The 23101-nt window shown below is 49.3% G+C and overlaps 3 protein-coding genes across 4 annotated transcripts in view; 2 read left to right on the top strand and 1 right to left on the bottom strand.

Moving 5' to 3' along the window:
- The first annotated feature begins 1153 nt into the window (after positions 1–1153).
- Positions 1154–10027, top strand: hspa4l (heat shock protein 4 like). Its single transcript, XM_030356674.1, has 19 exons — positions 1154–1558; positions 2880–2937; positions 3157–3297; positions 3488–3610; positions 3709–3808; positions 4044–4177; positions 4280–4524; positions 4628–4704; positions 4803–4954; positions 5219–5325; positions 5453–5586; positions 6088–6287; positions 6625–6699; positions 6935–7078; positions 7662–7787; positions 8157–8264; positions 8447–8566; positions 8883–9044; positions 9127–10027. Exons 1-19 carry the CDS (start codon positions 1452–1454, stop codon positions 9310–9312), a joined length of 2499 nt encoding a protein of 832 aa, XP_030212534.1. The 5' UTR covers positions 1154–1451; the 3' UTR covers positions 9313–10027.
- A 141-nt stretch (positions 10028–10168) lies between these two features.
- plk4 (polo-like kinase 4 (Drosophila)) lies at positions 10169–16360 on the top strand. Its single transcript, XM_030356664.1, has 15 exons — positions 10169–10370; positions 11078–11173; positions 11549–11644; positions 11950–12064; positions 12194–13178; positions 13278–13372; positions 13466–13845; positions 14002–14106; positions 14217–14319; positions 14411–14560; positions 14705–14933; positions 15039–15129; positions 15248–15385; positions 15489–15595; positions 15884–16360. Exons 1-15 carry the CDS (start codon positions 10341–10343, stop codon positions 15996–15998), a joined length of 2835 nt encoding a protein of 944 aa, XP_030212524.1. The 5' UTR covers positions 10169–10340; the 3' UTR covers positions 15999–16360.
- Positions 16361–17188: 828 nt separating this feature from the next.
- itpk1b (inositol-tetrakisphosphate 1-kinase b) overlaps positions 17189–23101 on the bottom strand; it is a 33210-nt gene continuing 27297 nt past the window's right edge. Inside the window, exons 10-13 of one of the 2 annotated variants that reach the window (XM_030356716.1) lie at positions 22150–22203; positions 21026–21093; positions 20772–20934; positions 17189–19812 (exon numbers count right to left, since the gene is read on the bottom strand). In XM_030356716.1, coding sequence (XP_030212576.1) covers positions 19478–19812; positions 20772–20934; positions 21026–21093; positions 22150–22203 — 620 coding nt within the window. In that variant the 3' untranslated portion in view covers positions 17189–19477. The remainder of the gene's footprint in view (positions 19813–20771; positions 20935–21025; positions 21094–22149; positions 22204–23101) is intronic. The other variant, XM_030356717.1, reaches the window with a different exon arrangement.

Genomic DNA, 23101 nt, shown 5'->3' with positions numbered 1-23101 from the left:
TAAGATCAATGTCAAATTCTGAACATAGTTTCGCATTGGTAATTCCGATTATCTTGATTTTTACCTAGTTTAAATCTTTTAAAGCGATTTACTAACCCACACGCGCACGCACATGAGCGCGCCTCTCTGTCTCACACACACACACACACACACACACACACACACACACACACACACACACACACACACACACACACACACACACACACACACACACACACACACACACACACACACACACACACACACACAGGTTGTATACCCGTCCACAAAGACACCCGTTGCATTAACATTACATCTCCTCACCTATCTTACTGCGTCCCATTAGCGTTTATTTCTCTGGACTATGCATATTGCATACTCAATACTGTGAACATCTGCAAATTCAACGGTCCATATTTTGCTCATTCATGCACAAACTGTATAGCTTTTTATTATTACGTAAATGTATCTATTTTATATTGGTTTACTTTCTTTCTTTCTATTTTATAATTATATTTCTTTACTATGTTTCTAAATATTTTTATGCACCAAACACCAAGAATACTTACTTGACAATAAAGCCAATTCAGATTTGGATTCTGATCAATTATTATGCTGAGAAGAATTCATTCCATCTCCATGTGCAATCTGTTAACACTGTACTTGCCTTGACCATTGATTGGCCGAACCTGCTGTTTCCACTTCCCACAACATGACCTTTCTAATTTATTCAGCTTTTATTTAGTAGCGAGTAATTGAGATGCAAAGGGAAAATGTGTCGAAGTAAAAGTATACATTTTATTAAGGAAGGGTAGCGGAGTATAATTGAAGTTGCTGGAAATATAAATATTCAAGGAAAGCACAAATCCATAAAAAAATACTTTTTGGAGCTCAGGGTCTTTTTATGCATGAAAGCAGATAAAATAAGCCATCCAGACATTTTCTTAATTTATCAACCAGTATAGAGCTTGCCCGGAGCAACGCTTAAATCCCAAAAGGCTATAACTTGTCCCTGGCGTTAAAACAGGTCTCTAGGGGGCTTCTAGAGGTTCTAGACGGTTCTTTATAGATCGACCGTCCTACCAATAAAGCAGCCTCTGGTGCGAGCCGACTGCGACACGACCAATTAGAAAGGAACAGGGGCGGGCCTTAAACGCATCTTTTGCAATTGCGCATGTTCGTTGGGGCCGCCGGTTTAAGACTGCCAGGAGCGGAAGATTGTTCTGGACCTCATCGCCTACTGGGATTAGATTGAATGAGTTTGCTGATAACAGCGGCGCTTACATAACTGCTCGTCATTCAGTCAGCCCGCTGTTAGCTAGCTGACGGGTATTATCTGGACTAAGACAGCCCTTCAGGAACATAGATCGACCGTCGAACATACTTTGGTAGCGTTTATATCTATTATATTCTCTTGTGTCAGGTGCAGTCGTCAGGGAGTAAACTGAGACGAGTCAAAGAGCCTCATTATGTCAGTGGTGGGAATTGATGTTGGATACCAGAACTGTCACATTGCTGTGGCCAGAAGCGGTGGCATTGAAACCATCGCCAATGACTACAGTGACAGATGCACGCCGTGAGTATAACACTGACCTCACCTACATCATCACCTATAGCATCACCTATTTATACCCTCATCTATACCATCACCTATACCATCATCTATACCATCACCTATTTCACCACCTATACATCACCTATTTCATCACTTATTATACCATCGTCTCCTACAACATCACCTACACCATCAGCTACTGCTACACCATCACCTGCATCATCACCTGTAACATCACCTGTACCATCACCTGTACCAACAACTATATCATCAACTATAACTTCACTTATATACCATCAACTATAGCCACGGGAATGATGCAATTAGAGGGCATCCACTGGCGGAGTAACGCACTAAACTCACTTATAGAGGTGACACGTTTGTGGCTTCATTTTTGAGTGGCTTTATTTCAGAGTTATTCCAATTGTGTGTCGGCTCTCTACGTCATAGTTCCACATGAATGCAAGCAGGCTATGGTCATGCTCTTCAAGTATGACACGGTGAAAGCACGGGTCACAGGAGGCGGTGAGATGTTAGTGCGCCGCAGTGACTGACAGGTGGATCTGTCGACCAGGACGCGTTTTAATACTGCGCAGTTCAGCTGTCAAGTGGACCCCTGGAAAGAGAGGCTGGTGGACCCTCCCCTCCTGACACTGTACCCTGTTCAAATATTGACAGACCAATACATGACAACACAGAGGAATATAGGCTTATTATCCTCAGTGAATATAAACTGGCAAACATTATGGGAGGCATTAGCTATATTATTATCAAAACACAATTGATCAACTGTTTGGAAAAAACTGACATTTATTGAATTGTCAAACTATAAGTGTTTGTATAATATAATAAACATATTATATATTATAATGAAATCATTTGTATCTGTGCAAATGTGCAATACTCCCTTAGTGGAGGATAAAGTAGAAGTATCCTAGTGTTTGTATTATGCCTGAGGGAAACCAACGGGGATAGTTCTAAGAGACGGGGGGACACAGATGGAGGACCCGTCAGCCAAGTCATGAAATGAATCCCCTGACGAAAGACTAGTATTGAACTAGCGTTATGGCGCCTCATAAAGTAATAAGTAGGGTCGAGAAGCACGGAATATTCTTTACTTTGAAGGGAAACTATTTTGACTCACTGGCCTATTTAGCAATCTTCCAAGACACCCTGGTGAAATCTCATCCATCCAATCTCCGTCATACCTACTCAATCTTAATCATCATAATTTCATTGTTCGTTATTTATTTTTGTAACAGCTGTTGATTATGACTGTTTCATTATTAATTATAGCATATGATTATGCTGCTGATTAATATATATTTTTTTCCACCACAAGAGCTTATGTGTCCCTGGCTTCCAAAAACCGCATCATTGGAAATGCAGCTAAAAGTCAAGTAAGGTCCGCTATTAATCAGCCTGTTCATTTTAGCCTAACAGATTATTCATGTTAATACACATTTTGTTAGTTAACATTCAAACTGCCTGATGCTATAATTGCATGTTCTGGATCAAGTGCTTGACATATACTCTTTATATAATCCATATATGCCTATCAAACGACCGTAGTTAAAATAGTGTTCTGCAGGATATTACATTGCTTATCCCTTTTTCAGATCATAACGAATTTCAAAAACACAGTCCATGGCTTCAAGAAGTTTCATGGCCGAGCATTTGACGACCCGTTTGTGCAGGGGGAGAAACCCAAACTGCCTTACAGCCTGCATAAACTGGCCAATGGCAACACCGGGATCAAGGTAAAGCAGCCGTCAGAAATAACCTAATCCGGTCTCTGATATTCCTTTTTTGGTTCTCTCAATGGGACTATCTGTTTTAAAACGTAAATAACAAAACACATTTGATTTGGTTTTGTTGTCAATCAAAATAAGTTCAGTCCTACGTTTTTATATTATCAGCATAGAGCATGAATGGTTGGCCTCCTTCCAGGTGCGTTATCTGGATGAGGACAAAGTGTTCACCGTGGAGCAGATCACTGCCATGCTGCTCACCAAACTCAAGGAGACGTCCGAGGCCGCCCTGAAGAAGCCTGTGGTGGACTGTGTCCTATCGGTGAGTGAGGACAAAAACCCAGCTAAATCCTTTCAAATCTGACTCAATCCGGTCCCATTAATAAAGAGATTGATGGGTGTCCCACATGTCTTGTACAGGTCCCGAGTTTTTTCACAGATGCTGAGAGACGGTCGGTATTCGATGCCTCTCAGATCGCTGGGCTCAATTGTTTGCGGCTAATTAACGACACAACTGCAGGTGAGCGTTATGAGAACTGCAAGTCGTGAAGTATCTGCCAATGGAAAGAGGCTGACTCTCTTGTCCTCCTTTTGTCTGTCACTCTGTGTATGTATGGTCGTCAACGTCATTTTGTAAGTCAGGACAAATGATCATGTTCAGAGATCAGGCTTCTACAGAGAAAAGTTTCCGTCAGTGTTAGTGTATGTTGCCGTGATTCAATAGTTTGTGCTCTTTCGGGCCCGGGGGTCTACAGTGGCTTTGGCCTACGGGATCTACAAACAGGATCTACCCTCTGCAGAGGAGAAACCCAGGAACGTGGTGTTTGTGGACTTAGGTCACTCCTCATACCAAGTCTCCATTACTGCATTCAACAAAGGCAAGCTCAAGGTGAGCGATTCAAGGGTTAAATTCATATGATCCTCCTTTGCTTTCGCTCGTATCTTCAAAACTTCCGTAAAAAACCAACACAAACAAACCTGCCTACTCCAGGTGTTAGCCACCGCGTTCGACCCTTACCTGGGCGGGCGCAACTTTGACGAGGTGCTGGTGGACTACTTCTGTGAGGACTTCAAGGGTCGCTACAAGCTGAACGTGAAGGAGAACCCGCGGGCCGTGCTCCGCCTGCACCAGGAGTGTGAGAAGCTTAAGAAGCTGATGAGCGCCAACTCCTCGGACCTGCCTCTCAACATCGAGTGCTTCATGAATGACATCGACGTCACCGGCAAGATGAACAGGTGACCTTCCCCTTCCCTCGGATGAGCAGGTCGGGCTTTCTTTCTTTGCCAAGTAATCGCGGCTCACGTGATGAATAAAAATCGTTCTCATTTTGAATTTCAGGATCCAATTTGAAGAATTCTGTGCTCATTATCTGGCGAGACTGGAGGCGCCGTTGAAATCAGTCCTTGAACAAACAAGTATGTTCATCATTGTTTTGATTTACAAAATAGCTACATTTAAACGATCATGTTAAAAAATATCAGAGAAATCGTTTAATTGCCTTGTTTGGTTGCAGAACTGAGCCGGGATGACATCTATGCGGTGGAGCTAGTGGGTGGAGCCACTAGGACTCCGTCTGTTAAGGAAAGAATCATCAAGTTCTTCGGCAAGGAAATCAGCACCACTCTGAACGCAGACGAGGCTGTGGCCAGGGGCTGTGCACTGCAGGTACACCTCCATGCTGTCACACATGCTATGCCTGGTGTATGGTGTGTTATGGTGTTATAAAGTAGTATAGGATGGCATAGTTGAAGTATTAGTGTGATTCTGTTAGTGTTATTGATATGGCTGTACATGCTGCCTCTGGGGAGCTCCCTACATAACCTGTGTGTGTGTGTGTGTGTGTGTGTGTGTGTGTGTGTGTGTGTGTGTGTGTGTGTGTGTGTGTGTGTGTGTGTGTGTGTGTGTGTGTGTGTGTGTGTGTGTGTGTAGTGTGCGATTCTTTCCCCAGCCTTCAAGGTGCGGGAGTTCTGCATCACCGACGTGGTTCCTTTTCCCATCACGCTGCGCTGGAAGTCCCCTACAGATGATGGCATTGGGCAAGTACAAACTATTTTTTATGAATAAACAAAGTAATATAAGTCATCTGGTAAAACCAAAAAAACGGTGGAAATCTTTCCTTCTCGTATCTTTCCAACCCTGACGTGTGATGCCTTGGTGTTTCAGGGAGTGCGAGGTGTTCAGTAAGAACCACGCCGCCCCGTTCTCCAAAGTCATCACCTTCCACAAGAAGGAGCCCTTCGACCTGGAGGCCTTCTACAGCACCCCTAAAGACCTACCCTACCCCGACCCCAGGATAGGTGCTTTACTGGCTCTCTGCCTCCTCTTCATTGGGCCCCATTAATACCAGCATTGCTAATGAATGGACTTAAAGACTCTGTAACCCCCCCACCACAGAAGACTACCGAATAATCAATATTCCGTTACCGCTGAGTCTGTGTTCCTTCTCTGCCCTTTTAGGGTCAGGTCCCTGTTGTGGTCTGCAACTGTGGACTAAAGCACAGAGTGAATCTCATGCAGTGTTCAAAGAGTGAGACACCGCGGAATACTTCTCTGTGGGTGCGGGTGTGGTTTTGACGAGAGTGCACGTCAGAGTGCACGTCTGGGCAGATGTGCGTCCTGACTGGAACATTTGAACGTTAATCCACCAGCTGCTGATTCTTAAATGAATTTCAACAGCCACTTGTTTCTTATTGAAGGCCGGTTCAATCTATATATAGTTCTTCACAATAGTCGAAGGACAAAAAAGAATACAGTGCTTCTATGTGTAGACCTCACCGTCTCTTCCTCTCTTCCCGAAGGTTGTTTCTCTGTGCAGAACGTTGTCCCCCAGGCCGACGGCGACAGCTCCAAGGTCAAGGTCAAAGTGCGCGTGAACGTCCACGGCATCTTCACCGTGTCCGGCGCCTCCCTGATCGAGAAGCAGAAGGGAGAGGCAGGAGAGGAGGGGCAGATGGACACAGAGCCCCTTGTGCAGAACGAAGGGAGGGCAGAGGACCAGGTGAGGGGCTTCAGGCGCTGAGCTTGCCCTGCTCTATCATCAATCGATTAATACAATGAATAGCTAACCCTCAACCCATTTCTTCCGATCGTCAGGCAAGTTTACTTTGAATTGATCCTGCCACAGAGCTCCCATACTAACAGTTGTGTGATCGAGTAGAAGTAAAGTAGCTGTCTAGGATTGTGTGTTGCGGTCGGGATTGTTGCATCTGCCGATAGACGCACATTTGCTGTCCTGATAAGCATTCTAGATTTATAATCTGAACCTCCGACTGCATCAGTATGTGTGGTAAACATGTCTTACATTGAATTGACGATGATGGTGATTTGTACTCCAGACTAGAATGCAGGTGGACCAGGAGGGCCAGAGTCAAACGGAGCAGCCGAGTGAGGAGGCCAACGCATGCAGCAAGGTCACCAGAAATTAAACATTAAGGTCCAATCCCATTTCTACCCCTTACCCCTTCCCCTTACCCCTTACCCCTTACCCCTTACCCCTTCAAAACAAGGGGGAGGGGTAAGGGGAAGGGTTAAGGGGTAGAAATGGGATTGGGCCTAATAGATACAGGTCACTCCTGTGTATTGTCTGCAATGCGTGCCCAGTATGTTGTGAGACTGAAGTGGTTCTTGGCTGGGCTCCCTGTGCAGGAGGGGCCCCCTGGAGACAAGCAGGACCCCGCAGCAGGGGGCAGCAGGTCCAGATCCAAGGTGAAGAGCATTGATCTGCCCATCGCCACCAACACGATACGGCAGGTGAACAGGGACGTCCTGAACGACTTCGTGGACTACGAGGTCAGTGCCCTCCCAGAAGGCTGTGATTCATGAGCCTGTGTTGTACTAATCTGGCTGCCAGAGAGCGGGTAGAGTGCTGTGTGTGAGTGAAAGGCCTGCAGTATCGTCTTCCACCTTGCTCGGGTTCATATCGCCTGATGATCCATATTAACAACGTGTAGCAAAGGGGCCAGGTCTCCTAGGAGAAGGATCAAATACGAATGGAGTATCATTCGATAATAGATCTGTATTTCTCAAATGCATGCAGTTGTTATTGTTGGATATTGACAATTGATCTGTAATCATTGAAAATCACAAGGCATACCCAGAGTATATTATTAAATTAAATTGTGTTTGTATAGCCCTAAATCACAGGTAAAGTCTCAAGGGCTCAACAGACCATCCCTTTATGAACCCCCCCTGACCCTAGCCCCCCAGAGGGGGGGTCATCCCTCATTCCAGGGAGGGCTAGGAGTGCAATGGGGGCAATAATTGACATACATACATATAGGCAAAACATTTTAAATCCATAAAGACCTCAAACAGCAGTTGTTGGTTTTGCCATCAGGAAGGCTTACCCTGTCCTCTTCTCACTATCTTTCAGAGGCGGATGATTGGTCAGGACAAGCTGGAGAAAGAGCGCAACGATGCAAAGAACGCTGTGGAGGAATATCTCTACGACCTGAGAAACAAGCTCTGTGGTGTCTACGAAAAATACATTACAGAAGAGGTAAAGGCTGGTTGTTATTTTGAACGTAAGCAAGGCAATTTGGAGAAACCAGACAGAGTGAGCGACATCTTGAAGTGCCCTACCAATCAAATCTCACCCCGTCCTTCCGACTTCCCTGCAAAGCCACTCCCCAAAAACACAAGCCAAAGATGTTTTTTTGTCAGAGCATTTAATTAATCTGCCGAGATAGGAGAATTTCAACAAATATGACAAAAGATGCCTCTGAAATAACTGGCCATCCCTACCTTTAACGTCAATGCCTCAGTTGTGTGAACGGCCTGGATATGGGGCTGAGATTACTGAACGGGTTTGATGCTGTTTAGCTGGGATATTCTTCATGGTTTGTGTGTCGTTGGTTCTCCACCATAGGAGAGCAGCCGGCTGTCTCTGATGCTGGAGGACACAGAGAACTGGTTGTACGAAGAAGGAGAAGATCAGCCTAAACAGATCTACGTAGACAAACTGGATGAACTAAAGGTCTGAATACATGCCAATATGAGCTTTGGTTATGGCTGACAGAAATAACCGTGTTGTATTATTGGGCTGTATTAGAGGCCAGCGCAAAATTAAGCTAGCTTCATGCATCCAAAGAGAGCATCAATGTAGAGAAAAGAGAAGAGAAAATTTTGATATTGTTATATTCCTGTTTTTCTGTTCAGAGATTTGGTCAGCCCATTGAAGACAAACACAGAGAGAATGAAGATAGACCGAGGGCTTTTGAGGAGCTGGGCAAGAAACTGCAGCTTTACATGAAAGCCGTGGATTGCTTTAAACAGAAGGTAAGTACTATTGGATACATAGAGGTTGTGATTTGCCTGTTCTACCAAATTATGTGAAGTGAGTGATGTTACAATTGACTAGAGGCACGGGGATTCAAGGTGCCCTTGAATTGAATAACTAATAATAGTAACAACAAGCTAATTAGGAGAATGAATTCATTCTGATGAAAATATAACAAATTCTATGTCATCTTTTAACTAAGTGATATGCTTGTAAACCCTAACGAGAGACATTTGATGAATTCACATCGGACAATGTAGTTGATGAAGACCACGGCCCTCAGTCAATATAGGAGCCTTTCTCTCCCTCCCCTAGGACGAGCGCTACATGCATCTGCAAGTGGAGGAGATGGGCGCCGTGGAGAAGTGTGTGACAGAAAGCATGGTGTGGATGAACAGCAAGATGAACGCCCAGAGCAAAGTCCCCATCACTCAGGACCCGGTGGTCCAAGTAGCAGACATCATAGCCAAAATACAGGTGAGTGTGCCTAACATCTCCAGTTTGAATAGTCAACACTGACCGAGCCGTCGTAAAAACATGAAGCCACCTCTGTCACTAGGAACTGGAGGACGTTTGCTACCAAGCCATCAACAGGCCGAGGCCCCAACTGGAGGAGTTGTTTGAGGAGACTGACAGCAGCCAGGCCCCTAACGGCCCCACGGCCCAGCAAGGAGACGGGGCCAAGGGAGAGCCCACGGGGGGTCCACAGTCCAAGTCTGCCTCTGGGAAGATGGAAGTGGACTGAGCGGCCCCTCTGTCCAGCGTCGAACGAAAGTCTTGCATCCCTCCCCCTCGTGACCATCATCGACCATCCGAGCAGAAGCACCGGGACCATCGCTCAAGTTTACTGGCCCCTCAGTGGGGGGGCTCTTGTTTTTCAGTGGCGCCATGGTGGGCTTGTTTCATTTTGGGGAAGACATTTTGTTTCAATCTTCTTTGTGACTGGTGGCTTTCACTTGGTGAGAGAATAAAACCTAAATGACAGGATAATCATGCGGTAGAGTTAACACTGCTTCTGACTGAAACCTTTCACTTCTTAGCCCAGCGCTAGGTAACGTTTCACATCTGATTCCATCTCATGTCGCTGCAGCCATTCCACTCACAACCTTCTTTCTAGAAGTTTCTGAGCTAGTGCTCTCTTGTCATTGCTATGACTGATTTATCGATAAGTACATATGTAATACGACATTATATAAACAATTATATTTATTTTATTTAAACTTAAAATTTAGTTGTTAGAAAATGTAAATAGCATTCCAGTAAGTTATGGGGATCCAGTGTGTGAATATAGAGAACACAGCCCTGGTGTAAATTAACTTGTTGCACTCAATCTTTTAAGTAATTTTTGGCTGCAGGTTTCCTTCTCTTTACCCATATTTCCATAACACTGAAGTCATGAGATGTAAAGTCGACCAATAAATGCAAATGCCTGTAAGACAATAAATTAATATAATTTGCGATTCCTCCGTTCCTTATTTTGGTTGATATTGGTGATGGGAATGTGAAGAAACAAATAAGTGTTTTTTGGTGTAGTTAACGCTGGGCTATAGCTGTAACAAAGTGGGCGTGGCACGTTTTGTTGTGTGACGTAGGCCGTGACGTTGGCAGTCGGCCCTAACTGGCGGATATTTTGAAAATGGAAGGAATGGCAAAGTTTTGGAGGGGAAAAGAGTTACAATATCGACCACGATTTTAGGATCTAATGTCACATTCGTCGACGCATGCAGAACATCCATTTAACTGCATGCGTCGATAACGCCGACTTCGCTCAAGATGAGTGTTTCAATCGGCGTCAGAATCGAGGTATGGTAAAATGTGCTAGCTTTAGCTAGTAGCTAGCATAACATTGACGATCGAAAAGCGGGATGCCAGCAAAATGGGATTTAACATTTAAAAAATAAGCGCAAACATTGTGTAATATTGTCAGGATAAAGTGAAGTAAAGCATTTTGGGAAGTTAACGCAGAAGGCTTATTGCTCAGCTCTCGGCTGCACCGTATCCTCTCGGGAAGCCTCGGGAGTCTCCGGGGAGCGGGCTGCTAGGAGACGGGACCAGGAGCTCATTAGCGGGAGGATGCCCGGGATAATTGCCGGGTGTTCGTTGGCCATATGACAGCGTCAGGTGGCGATGGCTTGTTTGGCTGTTAACGGTATTGTGGGAGGATGTTGTGTGTGTGTGTTGACGACCCCGCGCGTCTGTGTACGACGCAGACGTCGGTGTGACAACATGTCACGACACAGAGGAACATTTTCCGAAGATGTCGTTTATTATTTCATCCATAACCTCTCCGCTGATTGCTTGATTAGTAAACATGAAGAAGGGATTTTATCTTACGCACAGGAACTGGGAATTGAGGTATAGTCCTTGTGAATGTGTCTTCCTGATTATTGGATATAAGGATGCGCCGATTGTGTATCTACCTCGATGAATGCATGCTCTTACGCCACGATAATCCCATTGTATTACTGAGATGCTGTCGCTTACAGATGCCTTGTTATTCTTTCATTCAGGATTTTACGGTCCTCACCCTTCTTGGCAAGGGCTCGTTTGCATGTGTTTATCGGGCAAAGTCGAAAAATACCGGTGTGGATGTTGCAATAAAAATGGTAAGAAATTGTATTCATATGTATTCAAATTGTGTATCTTGTTTCCCATCAATGGAGTGTAAATTATCTTCAGAATGGCAAGTAATTTGTTGCACACAAAAGTGTTTAAAATGTTTACTACAGTGTCGTTACTACTGTCTAGTTTGATTATCTGTTGCCTTCCGCAGCAGTATAGCATCACTTTGTGGTTCAGTCACAGTACGTTAGGATTAAGCGTTACCTTGGATTCCCCATAGAATAAAACAACAGAAATTCTCACTGTCCGCTTATGGACAGATTGGCAGTTCAAGGTGTGCCAGGTCTATTACGGTCTGATTCATCAGCCACGCCCACATCTCCAGGGTATATAATTATCATCATTGTCCCATTCTGCAGATTGACAAGAAGGCCATGCACAAAGCTAGCATGGTCCAACGTGTAACCAACGAGGTGGAGATTCACTGTCGGTTGAAGCACCCTTCCATCCTTGAGGTATAATTACCTGTGTAACATACAATTTCCTGCACATGTATCATTATTATACCCTACAAAGATATAACGTGTATTGTCTGCTTCAGATGTCTTCCAAAAGTTAACAAAGTAAAAAAAAAAAGAAACGCCAAAATCGCCCAAGTTGTATTTGCATTAATGATTAAATGATACAAACCAATGCAATGCAATCATTATTTATTTTTTAAATAACCGTGCCTGCCCTTATCAGCGTTGAACCGACGGGCGCAGCCTCCATCGTCCCCCGAGCAAAGCGTTTCTAATACTGTGTCTCTTTGCTTTTAAAGCTCTACAACTACTTTGAGGACAGCAACTACGTGTACCTGGTGTTGGAGATGTGTCACAACGGAGAAATGGGCCGCCACCTCAAAGACAGGAAGGCGCCGTTCTCTGAGGAGGAAGGTCAGTGGAGATTTGAGTCTAGAATCTTAGTCAGTTATTGAGTTGTCGTGTAACAAGCACCTTGCGATGCCACCTGTCACCAACCCCCCCCCCTGTCATTAAGGAGGACCTGTTGCTTTGCTTTCCCAGCGCGGCACTTCATGCATCAGATCGTGAAGGGGATGCTGTATCTGCACACGCACGGCATCATGCACCGCGACCTCACCATGTCCAACCTGCTGCTGACCAGCAGCATGAACATTAAGATCGCCGACTTCGGCCTGGCCACGCAGCTCAAGCTCCCCACGGAGAAGCACTTCACCATGTGCGGCACGCCCAACTACATCTCCCCCGAGGTGGCCACGCGCAGCGCCCACGGCCTGGAGTGTGACGTGTGGTCGCTGGGCTGCATGTTCTACGCCTTCCTCACGGGCCGCCCCCCCTTCGACACGGACACCGTCAAGCACACCCTCAGCAAGGTGGTGCTGGGGGAGTACCACATGCCCGGCCACATGACGCCCGAGGCCCAGGACCTCATCCGGCAGATGCTGCAGAGGGACCCGGCGCAGAGGCCCAGCCTGTCCACCGTGCTGGACCACCCCTTCATGACCCAGAGCCTGCTGGCCCGCACCAAGGAGCTGGGCCTGGGCGACCCGGGCTCCATGGACAGCGGCATCGCCACCATCTCCACGGCGTGCACCTCCTCCTCCACGTCGGGCGGCAGTGGCGGCAGCAACCGCCTCCAGCTGAGGGTGCGGCACGCCATGGGCTCCGCCCTGCCCAACCGCATGACGCCCATCCCCACCCCGCCGCCGCCGCACCACCCCGGCGGCGGCGGCAGTGGCTGTTACGAGGACAGCGAGTCGTGGCTGGAGCAGCGCTCGGAGGCGGCACCCCGACCGGGCCGCGGCCGGGTGTTTGTCGGCGGGGACGACGGGCCGCCCCACTCACGGTACCTGCGGAGGGCTCACTCGTCGGACCGCGCCCCCTGCGCGGCGCCGGGCCGCAGCAGGGCGGAGCTGGAGCGCTGCCACTCGGAGGAGAACCTGAGGGCGGCCTTCCCCGCGACCTCCGCCCCCCAGGGCTTCACGGAGCACGCCAGGCTGCCCTCGCCGCCCATCAAGCAACCCGCCAGGTGAGGCTCAGCGGAGCATGTGACGTCGTGAAGTCGCTCTCACTACGGCTTCCTGTCCGGGATCGGTTCTAACGTTAACATGGTTGTGCGTGGTTCCAGCTCTGGGTGTTTGCGACCCAAGCAGAGCGGTAACCCACCAGGCAACCGGCAGCTCCAGGACTCGGGAGTGTACTCCAACTGGTTCAACAAAGAAGGTAGAGTCCCCGCTCGATGGCTTATACCGCTGCGCGGCGATGCTTCCGCCCGAGCCTGGACGGAGCTCTTCATCCTCTCTCTCTGTCCCCCAGGGTCCGGCCTGCGGCCCGCAGACGGCAGCGCCCACAGCAGCGGCGGGAGCTTCCACAGCGGCAGGGAGCCACTGGGGGTCCACAACTCCTGGCCGGACCCCCACCACCACCACCACCACCAGCAGCAGCAGCGCGAGCGGCCGCTCAGCCCTCACTACCACCTCCAGCAGTCCACCTACCCGCCCGACCCGGAGGACTACAGGGAGAACATCCCGGGGGCTCCGGAGTTCCAGCCCCCCGGCGGACGAGAGCCGAAGCCCACCCAGAGCCTGACCTCCACGGGGGGGCAGACCAGGGACAAGAAGACCCTGAGGGACGTCCTCCCCCCGCTGTGCGCTTCCAGACTCAAGCCCATCAGGCAGAAGACCAAGAACGCTGTGGTGAGCCCCCCCCCGACGCCGTCTGTCCCCCGCACCTTTAAGAGGCCAATCAGCAACAGCCTTATTCACGCATGAAGAACATTTGGATATGCTGCCCAATCTGTATCTTCTGAGTTTGAACTTCATGTCATGGTTTAATTGAACACGTGGCCTTAGGTGAGCATCCTGGAGACGGGTGACGTGTGCTTGGAGCTCATCAAAGGTCAGGGCAGCCAGGAGCGGGTCAAGGATGTCCTGCGCATCTCCTGCGATGGTTCCATGGTGAGCTCCAGTTTGAATGCCTTTCTGTCTGAACAACCTCTGACCCTAGAGGGCAGTATGTCCACTACGGCGGTCCTCTGAAGTGCTCTGTTCCCCCCCACATCTCCTAGGTCACCATATACCAGCCCAACGATGGGAAGGGCCTTCCGGTGTCGGACAGACCCCCCGCTCCCCCCGAAGACATCCTCATCTGTAGCTACGAGGACCTCCCAGGTACGGCAACCCGTCTGATGGAAGAACACCAAATATCAGCTCCTAAAAGGATTAAAAGTCAATCACTCTTCCTTCTTTTAATTCGTTGTAGAAAAGTACTGGAAAAAGTACCAGTACGCGTCCAAGTTTGTGCAGCTGGTGAAGTCCAAGACGCCCAAAGTGTCCCTCTATACCAAGTACGCCAAGTGCATGCTGATGGAGAACTCTCCCAGCGCCGACCTGGAGGTCTGCTTCTACGACGGTGAGCTCTCGCCACCCTCAACCCCCCCCTCCTCCCTCAAGCCCCCCTTCTCCCTCCTCTCTCTCCCTCTCTGGGGCGAGCCCAATACTTCGGTGAGACCCGACTCCCCCGTCCTCACGTGTCTCTCTCCCCCTCCCTCCCTAGGGGCCAAGACCCACAAGACGTCGGAGCTGGTGCGCGTGGTGGAGCGGAGCGGCAAGGCGTGCACGGTGAAGGGCGAGGCGGGGCTGGGCGGCCTGAGCCCCGAGGGGCGCCGCTACGTGGAGCTGTCGGACGCGGGCCACGCCATGTGCCTGGCCCTGGAGGCCGCCGTCGCGGCCGAGGAGTCCCGCAGCCTCAGGAACACGGCCTACTTCCCCATCACCATCGGCAGGTGAGCGGGAGACCCGGTCGCCACGCCCCCTCTACGTCTGATCTCTCCACGTTTTGCTCTGCGTCCTGCTTGTGTTCTGAAGGCTGAGTTTGTCGCCCTCTGCAGGAGACCGGCCGACACTGACTCTGCACTCCAGCCCTCCCAGCCAACCCCGGCGGACGTGGCCTCCCCTCCAGCACCGCGGATCACCCCTTCGGTGTGTGTGTGTGTGTGTGCGTGTGTGCGACCTAGGGAGCCCCCCCCCTCCGTAACGTCAACGCTGGGTTTCTGAGCTCTCCGTCTGAAGTGCTTTTGGTCGTGTTTCGTTTCTCCAGATGATCTCCTACGACGGCTCTGACTTCACCTCCGCCAGCCTGTCTAAGAAGTGTTCCCCGCGGGGGCGGGACCCCGCCCACTGCGAGGGGAAGGTGCTCAAGTCGGTGTTTGTGCCCAACATTGGCTGGGCCTCGCAGGTATGTGGTGCGCCACACCGTTTGTCACTCAGCTGCAAGTGGGGTCGTAGTTCTGATGATTAACCTGTGTGTGTGTGTGTGTGTGTGTGTGTTACCTCTCTAGCTGACGGGTGGAGAGGTGTGGGTGCAGTTCAACGACGGCTCCCAGCTGGTGGTGCAGGCCGGCGTCTCCTGCATCGCCTACACGTCACCGGAGGGACACTCCATCAGGTACTGTGGCCACCCAGACCACTTTGGGGCTAGTCTCTGATACACATCACTATATATACACACAGTCGTTATAGAGTATGTTGTTGTATGTCTGTCCCCCACCTCGGCCTAACTATTCAATTCACTTAACCACAGGTACAGTCTCAAAGGGTTTAACAGGCCATATATTACGACCCCGACCCTAGCTCCCCTAGAGGGCAAGAAAACTTGCAGCTTCCTTGTTTTGATTCCCGTCTGTGGTCAGAATTGCTGGATGTCATTCCCCCTCTCTCCACCGTCCTCCTCCAGGTATAAGGAGAACGAGAGGCTCCCGGAGCACGTGAAAGAGAAGCTGCACTGTCTCTCCAACATCCTGGGGCTGCTGGCCAACCCGGCCATCCAGCGCCCCCACCAACCCCACTGAGCCTGCCCTGTTGCTGGGCAACCAGCACGGCCGTCACACCTTCAGGCAGCTTGTAAAGATGTGGATGTGACTTTTTTTTTTAAATGTACAGAAATGTTAAAGATTATGAAAAGATATTTTTTTAATGATTGAATGAATACCGGTTTGTACAGTTTATATATCGGCAATTGTTTGAGTGTTTGTCCTTTTATTTGTTTTTCTTATGTTGAACTCCAAACATGTTTTCTAATGAAATGGCAGATGTGATTGCTGAGGCAATAAATTTGTTGGAGAATCGCTGCACTTTATTTTAACTTCTTCTCTCCACACTTGGAAACATTTTGTGGAACAAAAAAAACAACATTAAAGGTTTCCGAGCTATACCTCATGGTTTGAGTCCGGCGTTGAAAAGCAGGTTGTATAGAAGCCAACACATACCTCCTGAATCCTGCGTGTTGATGTAACGTTTTACATAAATACGGTCTGAGCAGCGTGATGCAGCGTTTCTGGACCGGCATACTGGTATGTGTTAAAGCGTCAAATACATTGAATACGATAGAAAACTAAGGCCTTGATGTAATTTAATAGACCACTAAAGCCAATGATGAAAACATGCTGTTAGAAATTGTTAAACAAAAGTACAAGTTGATTTAGTAGGTTGGTTAACAAAGTACCACAAGCCTTTTCTGCGTTTCAAACTCAGACCGGTTTCCTTTTCTACACGTTTCGGCAAACCTCTGATCTCCAGTGTAAGACCAGGAGTGCTGGATGTTGTCCGTGGTCATCCAAGGCCATACTAACCAGCAAAAACGAAATAGCTTATCGCGTCTCATAGAAATTCAAGCGGAAACCGCCATATTTAATTTGCTTGAACAAGTCTGGCTATCCTAAAGTCCTGGCTTTCAGTGAGTTTCACCGGGGCCCGACCACTATTACAGGGGAAAAAAGTACTTTAATATTACAGGGCTGGGCCGGATCATTCATTGAGATTTGAGAGGCACAATCTTTTGTACCTTCATATAACCTATGATGACCAAATCATGATGCCTTCAGTCCCCCTAAAGAGGCGTTTAGTATAGTAGTTATATCATATAGATGTAAACCACATAAAAAAATCTATGTCTGTGGGTTACAGATTGCACATTCTTGAGTTTGATTTGCAGTGAACAGGATTTAATGGGATGTCTATCCTGTTTCAGAGATGACCACAGTTCAGGGTTAACCATTTATTTCCCATGTAGAAGCACACACAAAGGAGAACACAACGTAGGACATACAGTATAGTTGCGTACACAACAGTTTAGTTCCCCCAGAACACAGGAGAGCACGACGGACACGCCCTGTTACCGTGTACACGACCATCCACCATCAGTAAGAGGAGGAGTTTCGATTCCTCCACCTCAGCTCTCGGCAGGAATACCAGGGACAATCTTTCCCCAGAGCACCCTCACCTCGATTTCTCCAGATATACTTATTATAATTTAACAGTAGCTGTAACGACTCATGTTGTCGCCATGAAAAATGGCATATAAATGGAATATTCCCCTTCTCTAAAGGACCGGAGATTCTGTAAAAATAGCTCCAATGACTATCGTTAGCACTACCGCTACCGTCTCCCCCCTTACTGACAGGCGCTCCTCCTCACGCCCAGTAGTTCACCATCTGATAAACATCCAAGGTTTGTTCATTACTTCACTCGCTTACTTATTTTCATTGTTTGACATATCTATACATCTTTATAGATATAAGTAGATAGATACAGATATATCAATGAAATCACCCTTCCCTCCCCAATAAAATCTCAATAAAATAAAGTTAGATTTTGTAGATATCAGGACAGACAACCTAAAACAGGAGTAAAAAAGTTCTCACAGTGAACATTGGGAGCAGGAAAAAGGATTTTGTTTTTAAAACTCAAATCATCGTTTTCACATAAAAACACAGCAGCTGGAACGGAAGGTAGGGGAGGGAATCGAACCCCACTACGCTAGAACCACGGGTTGCTCAATAACTGCGGCTGGCGTAAGTGCTGAAGTCAGGGTTTTATTATATTAGGTCAATGGATCCATAAGCAAAAAATCAAATCATTAGGAAATATCCCTGTCACCGTCGCAAATTATCTATTCCAATTTAGATTAGTGGACAATTAAATAGTTTACAACTTGTTTTAGTCTAATCACTTTTACAAACAAATATAAAAGTCAGTTGGTTTTTAGTCTCGTCAATTGTAATTTACCTAAACCTCTCTATAGAAACGGCACCGCAGGTGACTGACGTCTCATTTCCAAAAAATCTTCTTCAGCAGATTTCCGTTGAAAACCTTTTGCACCGTTTCCCACATGGATGAAGTGGAAGTAATTTAGAGGCATGACAAAATAGAGAGGCCGTTTGACCGCAGCCCCGATCAAGCACTTGGAATTCAAACACTATGGAATCCTTTGGATAACGGAATGTGATTTTATATAGTGCCGTCTGGAAAACACTGAACCAGGGCCTGAGCCCCGAGCCACGACGCTGGGCTGTTTGGAGCAACACTAAACACCTGCAGACCCACAACGCTCCGGACCGATGCAGCGTTCCGGGCCCACCCACAGAGCTACAGGCCCAACACAATGCTCCGGAGCAGCACAACGCTCCGGGTCGACCCACAGCGCTCCGGACTGACCAACAGCGCTCCGAAATGACCCAAAGCGCTCCGAACCGACCCACAGCGCTCCGGAGCAACACAACGCTCCGGACCGACAAAATGTAACTTCCACGGTCGGCTAGAACCAAAACGACATTTGGTCACATGACCTCGGAGCCAACGTCTCCTTACTGGTCACGGTGGTTTCTGCGGTGGTTTCGGCGGGGGTCCTTGAATAGATTTCCAACCGGCTAGCTGTGAGAATGACATGTTGATGGCACGCAGAATAGTAAACAGCTCACAACTCTGATTGACCGACGTCAATATCTTGGTCTGGTCGGAAGTCCGCCACGCTGAAAACACCTTGAGTGGTTCTCCGGCCACACGGGCCGGGGTCAGGGGAGCGAATGTCATCGGAATACAAAACGGGAGCGAGCCACCGGAATGTTAAACCTGCCTCGCTGAGGGTTTCTCCCCGGGGCCGAAATCGAGTGTCCCTCTCGGCCTTATCACCTTACATGGGCATTCCCCCACACATACACCCACACCCCCCCCCCCCCCCCCCCCCCCCCACCCTTCAGCGACAGACGTTATTACAGAGTTCCCAATGGTTCACATCACATTGTCAGGTCTTCTGCGACCAAATCAAACATACAAAAAGGCAGAGCGAGAGAGAAAGAAAGCCGTCACCTAATCACCATCGAATCGGAAAAAGTTTTGTTTGTTTGATTACAGATATATTATAACTATTATGACCAATCACTTATTATTAGAGTCAAGCGTTGTTATCCCATCTGGTCAGGGTGGATGGTGTGCCTCGGGGAGGGGGGGGCCCGCGGGGCGGGGGTGGGGGCTGGAGGTCGGAGGTCGGAGGTCACTGCGAGGAGGCCTTGGTGGCCATGGTTGAGACGCAGTGCTGCTGGAAGTTGGGCGACACGGCCGAGTTGCAGCCCAGTCTCTGGCGGGCCCCCTTCAGCGCCGCGTCCCCCTCCACGATCCAGGGGCTCCCCCCCCCGGCCTCCTTGCCCGGGGGGCCGCAGCCGCCAGCGGGGGGCTCCGGGCTCGGGGGGGCGGCGAGGGCGGTCGGCCCCTTGGGCGGCTCGCTGGCGGCGGCGGGCGTGGCCGGGGGGCTGTCGGCGCTGGGCGCCTGCAGCAGGCCGGTGATGTGGTTCAGCAGGTCGTTGAAGAACTCCGGCACGCCCTCGTAACCTGGGGGAGCACAGGGTGGGGGGGGGGGGGGGGGGGGGGGGGGGGTGAGTCTGGGTCCTCTGAGGAGCAGCGGAGGACGGGGACACCGCACACGTGGACATGCAGTTCTCATTAATGACAATTCATTTACGACGCCATCTTTCTATAAGTCAAACGCTTAGATGAAGAACTAAAACGCTCCTGCTTCGGGCTGTTGAGCTCGACTGAGTCTCCCTCGGGGCTGGAGAGACCGGTCGCTACAGTTAGCGAGCTAGTCATGAGTTTCAGATAGGCCTGAAGGGAGGGATGGTCAGAATGTATCTTACTGTATCACTGTATCAGTGTGTAATGAATTATTGTAATGCGCAGTCATAGTAATAGACGCTGACTCATTAGAGGCTATGGAGACAATAACATGACCTTCTAATGGGGAACTGGTTCTATAGATCTGCTCATGGGGAACTGGTTCTGCAGCCTCGATTCCAACTGGTCCAGCGAGGCACAAAGGGAGTAACCCGAGCCCACCGTGACCATGGAAACATACATGTTGGATTTCCTTTTGGCAGGCGGAGCAGCCGTGATTCTGTTTCCCATCACATCCCCTGATGTCCAGTGAACGACAGATAGACGCACATTTAAACTGTGCGGAGCACCACAGGGCTTCATGTTTTCATCATCTTGTCAGCAAGGGTGACAGTGAGTGAGTGACAGTGAGTGAGTGACCACTGAGTGACGGCCTGTAGACCGATAGTGAGAATGCATTGTGTGGCTCAGAGTGACTTCTTAAAGTTCTCTTAGACCGGAGGAAGCAGCGCGGAAGGTCATGATCGCTTTTGGCCGTTGAGGCCATGAGGAACGCCACCTTCTGACGACGTAACTGATTATACCGTGCTGCTCCTGTCAGTGGGGTGTACGTATAAAAGCCCTAGTGATTTAATTGTCCTCAGGGAGGGGGGGGGGGGGGGGGGCGTGAGGCTAACCGGGGAAGGCGTTGATGTCGATGACGGCGTGCTGCCCCGTCTGGTTGTTGATGATGACGTCGATGCCGAACAGCGACGCGGCCAGCGACCGCCGCAGGGAGCGGGAGAGCTCCCGGATTACGTGGTCACAGGGCGGCTGGGACAGCCCCTCCACGTTGTCCCTCTGCGGCGAAAAGGAAGCAAAGCGCTTGTTTAGAGTAACCACGGCAACGCGTGGTCAGGGAGGCGGGGGGGCCGTTGCTGTCGAGACGTACCGAGGTGAGGGCGGAGGACGACTCAGGCTTGGACACGTTGTGACTGTTGAAGAAGATGGCTCTCCGGTCTGGAAGGACAGAAAGACAGAGAGACAGAGAGACAGAGAGACAGAGAGACAGAGAGAGAGAGAGAGAGAGAGAGAGAGAGAGAGAGAGAGAGAGAGAGAGAGAGAGAGAGAGAGAGAGAGAGAGACAGAGACAGAGACAGAGACAGAGACAGACAGAGAGACAGAGAGACAGAGAGAGAGACAGAGAGAGAGACAGAGACAGAGACCGAGAGAGAGAGAGAGAGAGAGAGACAGAGAGAAAGAGAGACAGAAAGAGTCAGATTTACGATGCATGTTGCCACAGGTGGATGCATTCAACATTGGAAAATCCTCGACCATCATCTTCTCAGCCACCAGGGGTCAGCAACACTCCACATGAGCGTGTACGCCTCACATTGAATGCCTTCAATTATGGACGGTGGTTTTCTGTTCCCAGGGGAGAGGCGCCTCTCTTGATTGAACAAGCTAATTGAGCTACTCTAGCTGGTTGAAGAAGCTTTAACCAGACCTGGTGTCAGCTGGGCAGCGGTTTGAGAAGGAGTGAAAACCACCGTCCTGAGGACACGGAGCAAAGGGGGCTCGGCTACAATGTGATTGGGGTTCATATCAGGAAGTAGGAACGTACAGTTGAACCAATCGACAGCAGCGGGTGCAGTCGTTTGACGTTAGTTGAGTTAGCACCTGCAGCTCCACGCTGTAGTATACCTTACATGTGATGGAATCAGCACAACTATCACCTGAACACCAGAGGCAGAGGCAGAGGGGACGTAAGCTGGCGTTGTGTAATTGAGTCATGAACACTGCTAGGAAACGAGAGACACTGCAGTGTGAATCGGAGGAAATCAAACAGCCGGTCCCCTTTGCCCCTCTCTGGAATCATTAACCACAATCACAAACCGACGTGAGGGAGATGGGGGACAGAGAGAGAGAGATAAGTCGATTTCACTACCGCCCAAATTAATATGCTCTTGAGCTGTGAAGGTTCGGGAGTCAAGCCCCCACCGACCAGGTGAGGACCGACGTTGGCCCATTTGTGTGACCCAACCCCCCCCCTCGGCCTGAGCCCCTCCCCCCTACCTGAGGTGGGCTCTGGTCCGACATGGCTTGGTTCTGTGCTGCTGAGCCCAGGTGCTGTACACGGGTTTTGATAAAGCATTAAACAATACAATGAATTAATTGATTGATTAGATTGTCGGCGAGCCAATCAAATACAGGCTCCGACCGAATCAGGAAGTAGGCCAGAGGGCGGTTTCACTGACGCGGTCCGTCAACGTTAGACATTACCCCAAATCTGGCAAACCGTTTCAAAAGTCAACACGCCCACATACCCGAATGTACCATGTGACCAACCTCCACAGAGGAAACATCATATGAAGACGGGGTCAGAGTCTCTTCTCAAACTCCCGATGAGCAGTGCTAGCTTTCCATCCATTATTGTTTACCCAAAAAGTACAAAACAAACACCAGGATTGTATTAATCCGTGTAAGGCCATGGACAGTGCATGATCCACTGTTTGATGACCCTTTTATGGCCGCGCGGTAAACAGTACTTTTATTAGACCCCTTATTTACTCTTGCAGTGTAAATACTACATTGAGCCTTCCACTTCAATGTCGTTTGATTCCCAACCCTTAGACCCGGGTCCACAGGGAGCCGGGACCAAGAACTATTTTCCCATGATGCCCGGGGTCGCTGTGCGGGGTGAACCCGGGTCGCTGCTCCGCCACCGGGTCCCGAGACGGAGCGTCGGGCCTGCTGAGCCACACACCTGACTCCGTCCAGCCCAGGAAGAAACAACCCACCTTCACACACTCTCCGCTCTCCGGGAGCAGCTCTCTGCATCTTCATGCTAAATGGTAAACGGACTGCGTTTATAGTTTATAGAGTGCTTTTCTAACCAGTGGCCACTCGAAGCGCTTTATCCACCCCTTCTTACACATTGACACACCGACGGCGGTGTCAGCCATGCAAGGCGACAGCCAGCTCGTCGGGAGCAGCTAGGGGTATGTGTCTTGCTCAGAGACACCTC

This window comes from Gadus morhua, chromosome 5 (genome assembly GCF_902167405.1).
Source record: "Gadus morhua chromosome 5, gadMor3.0, whole genome shotgun sequence".
Classification (NCBI taxonomy): domain Eukaryota; kingdom Metazoa; phylum Chordata; class Actinopteri; order Gadiformes; family Gadidae; genus Gadus; species Gadus morhua.
Note: the sequence above shows the minus strand (reverse complement) of the source record. Positions and strands in the feature narration are given on the sequence as shown.

Coding starts and splice junctions, on each gene's coding strand:
- hspa4l (XM_030356674.1), top strand. CDS start 1,452: ATGTCAGTGGTGGGAATTGATGTTGGATACCAGAACTGTCACATTGCT. Junction 4,705..4,802: donor ATCAGTCCTTGAACAAACAA/GTATGTTCATCA, acceptor GTTTGGTTGCAG/AACTGAGCCGGGATGACATC. Junction 7,788..8,156: donor AAAAATACATTACAGAAGAG/GTAAAGGCTGGT, acceptor TCTCCACCATAG/GAGAGCAGCCGGCTGTCTCT.
- plk4 (XM_030356664.1), top strand. CDS start 10,341: ATGAGTGTTTCAATCGGCGTCAGAATCGAG. Junction 10,371..11,077: donor CAATCGGCGTCAGAATCGAG/GTATGGTAAAAT, acceptor TCTTTCATTCAG/GATTTTACGGTCCTCACCCT. Junction 14,561..14,704: donor GGAGGTCTGCTTCTACGACG/GTGAGCTCTCGC, acceptor CTCCCTCCCTAG/GGGCCAAGACCCACAAGACG.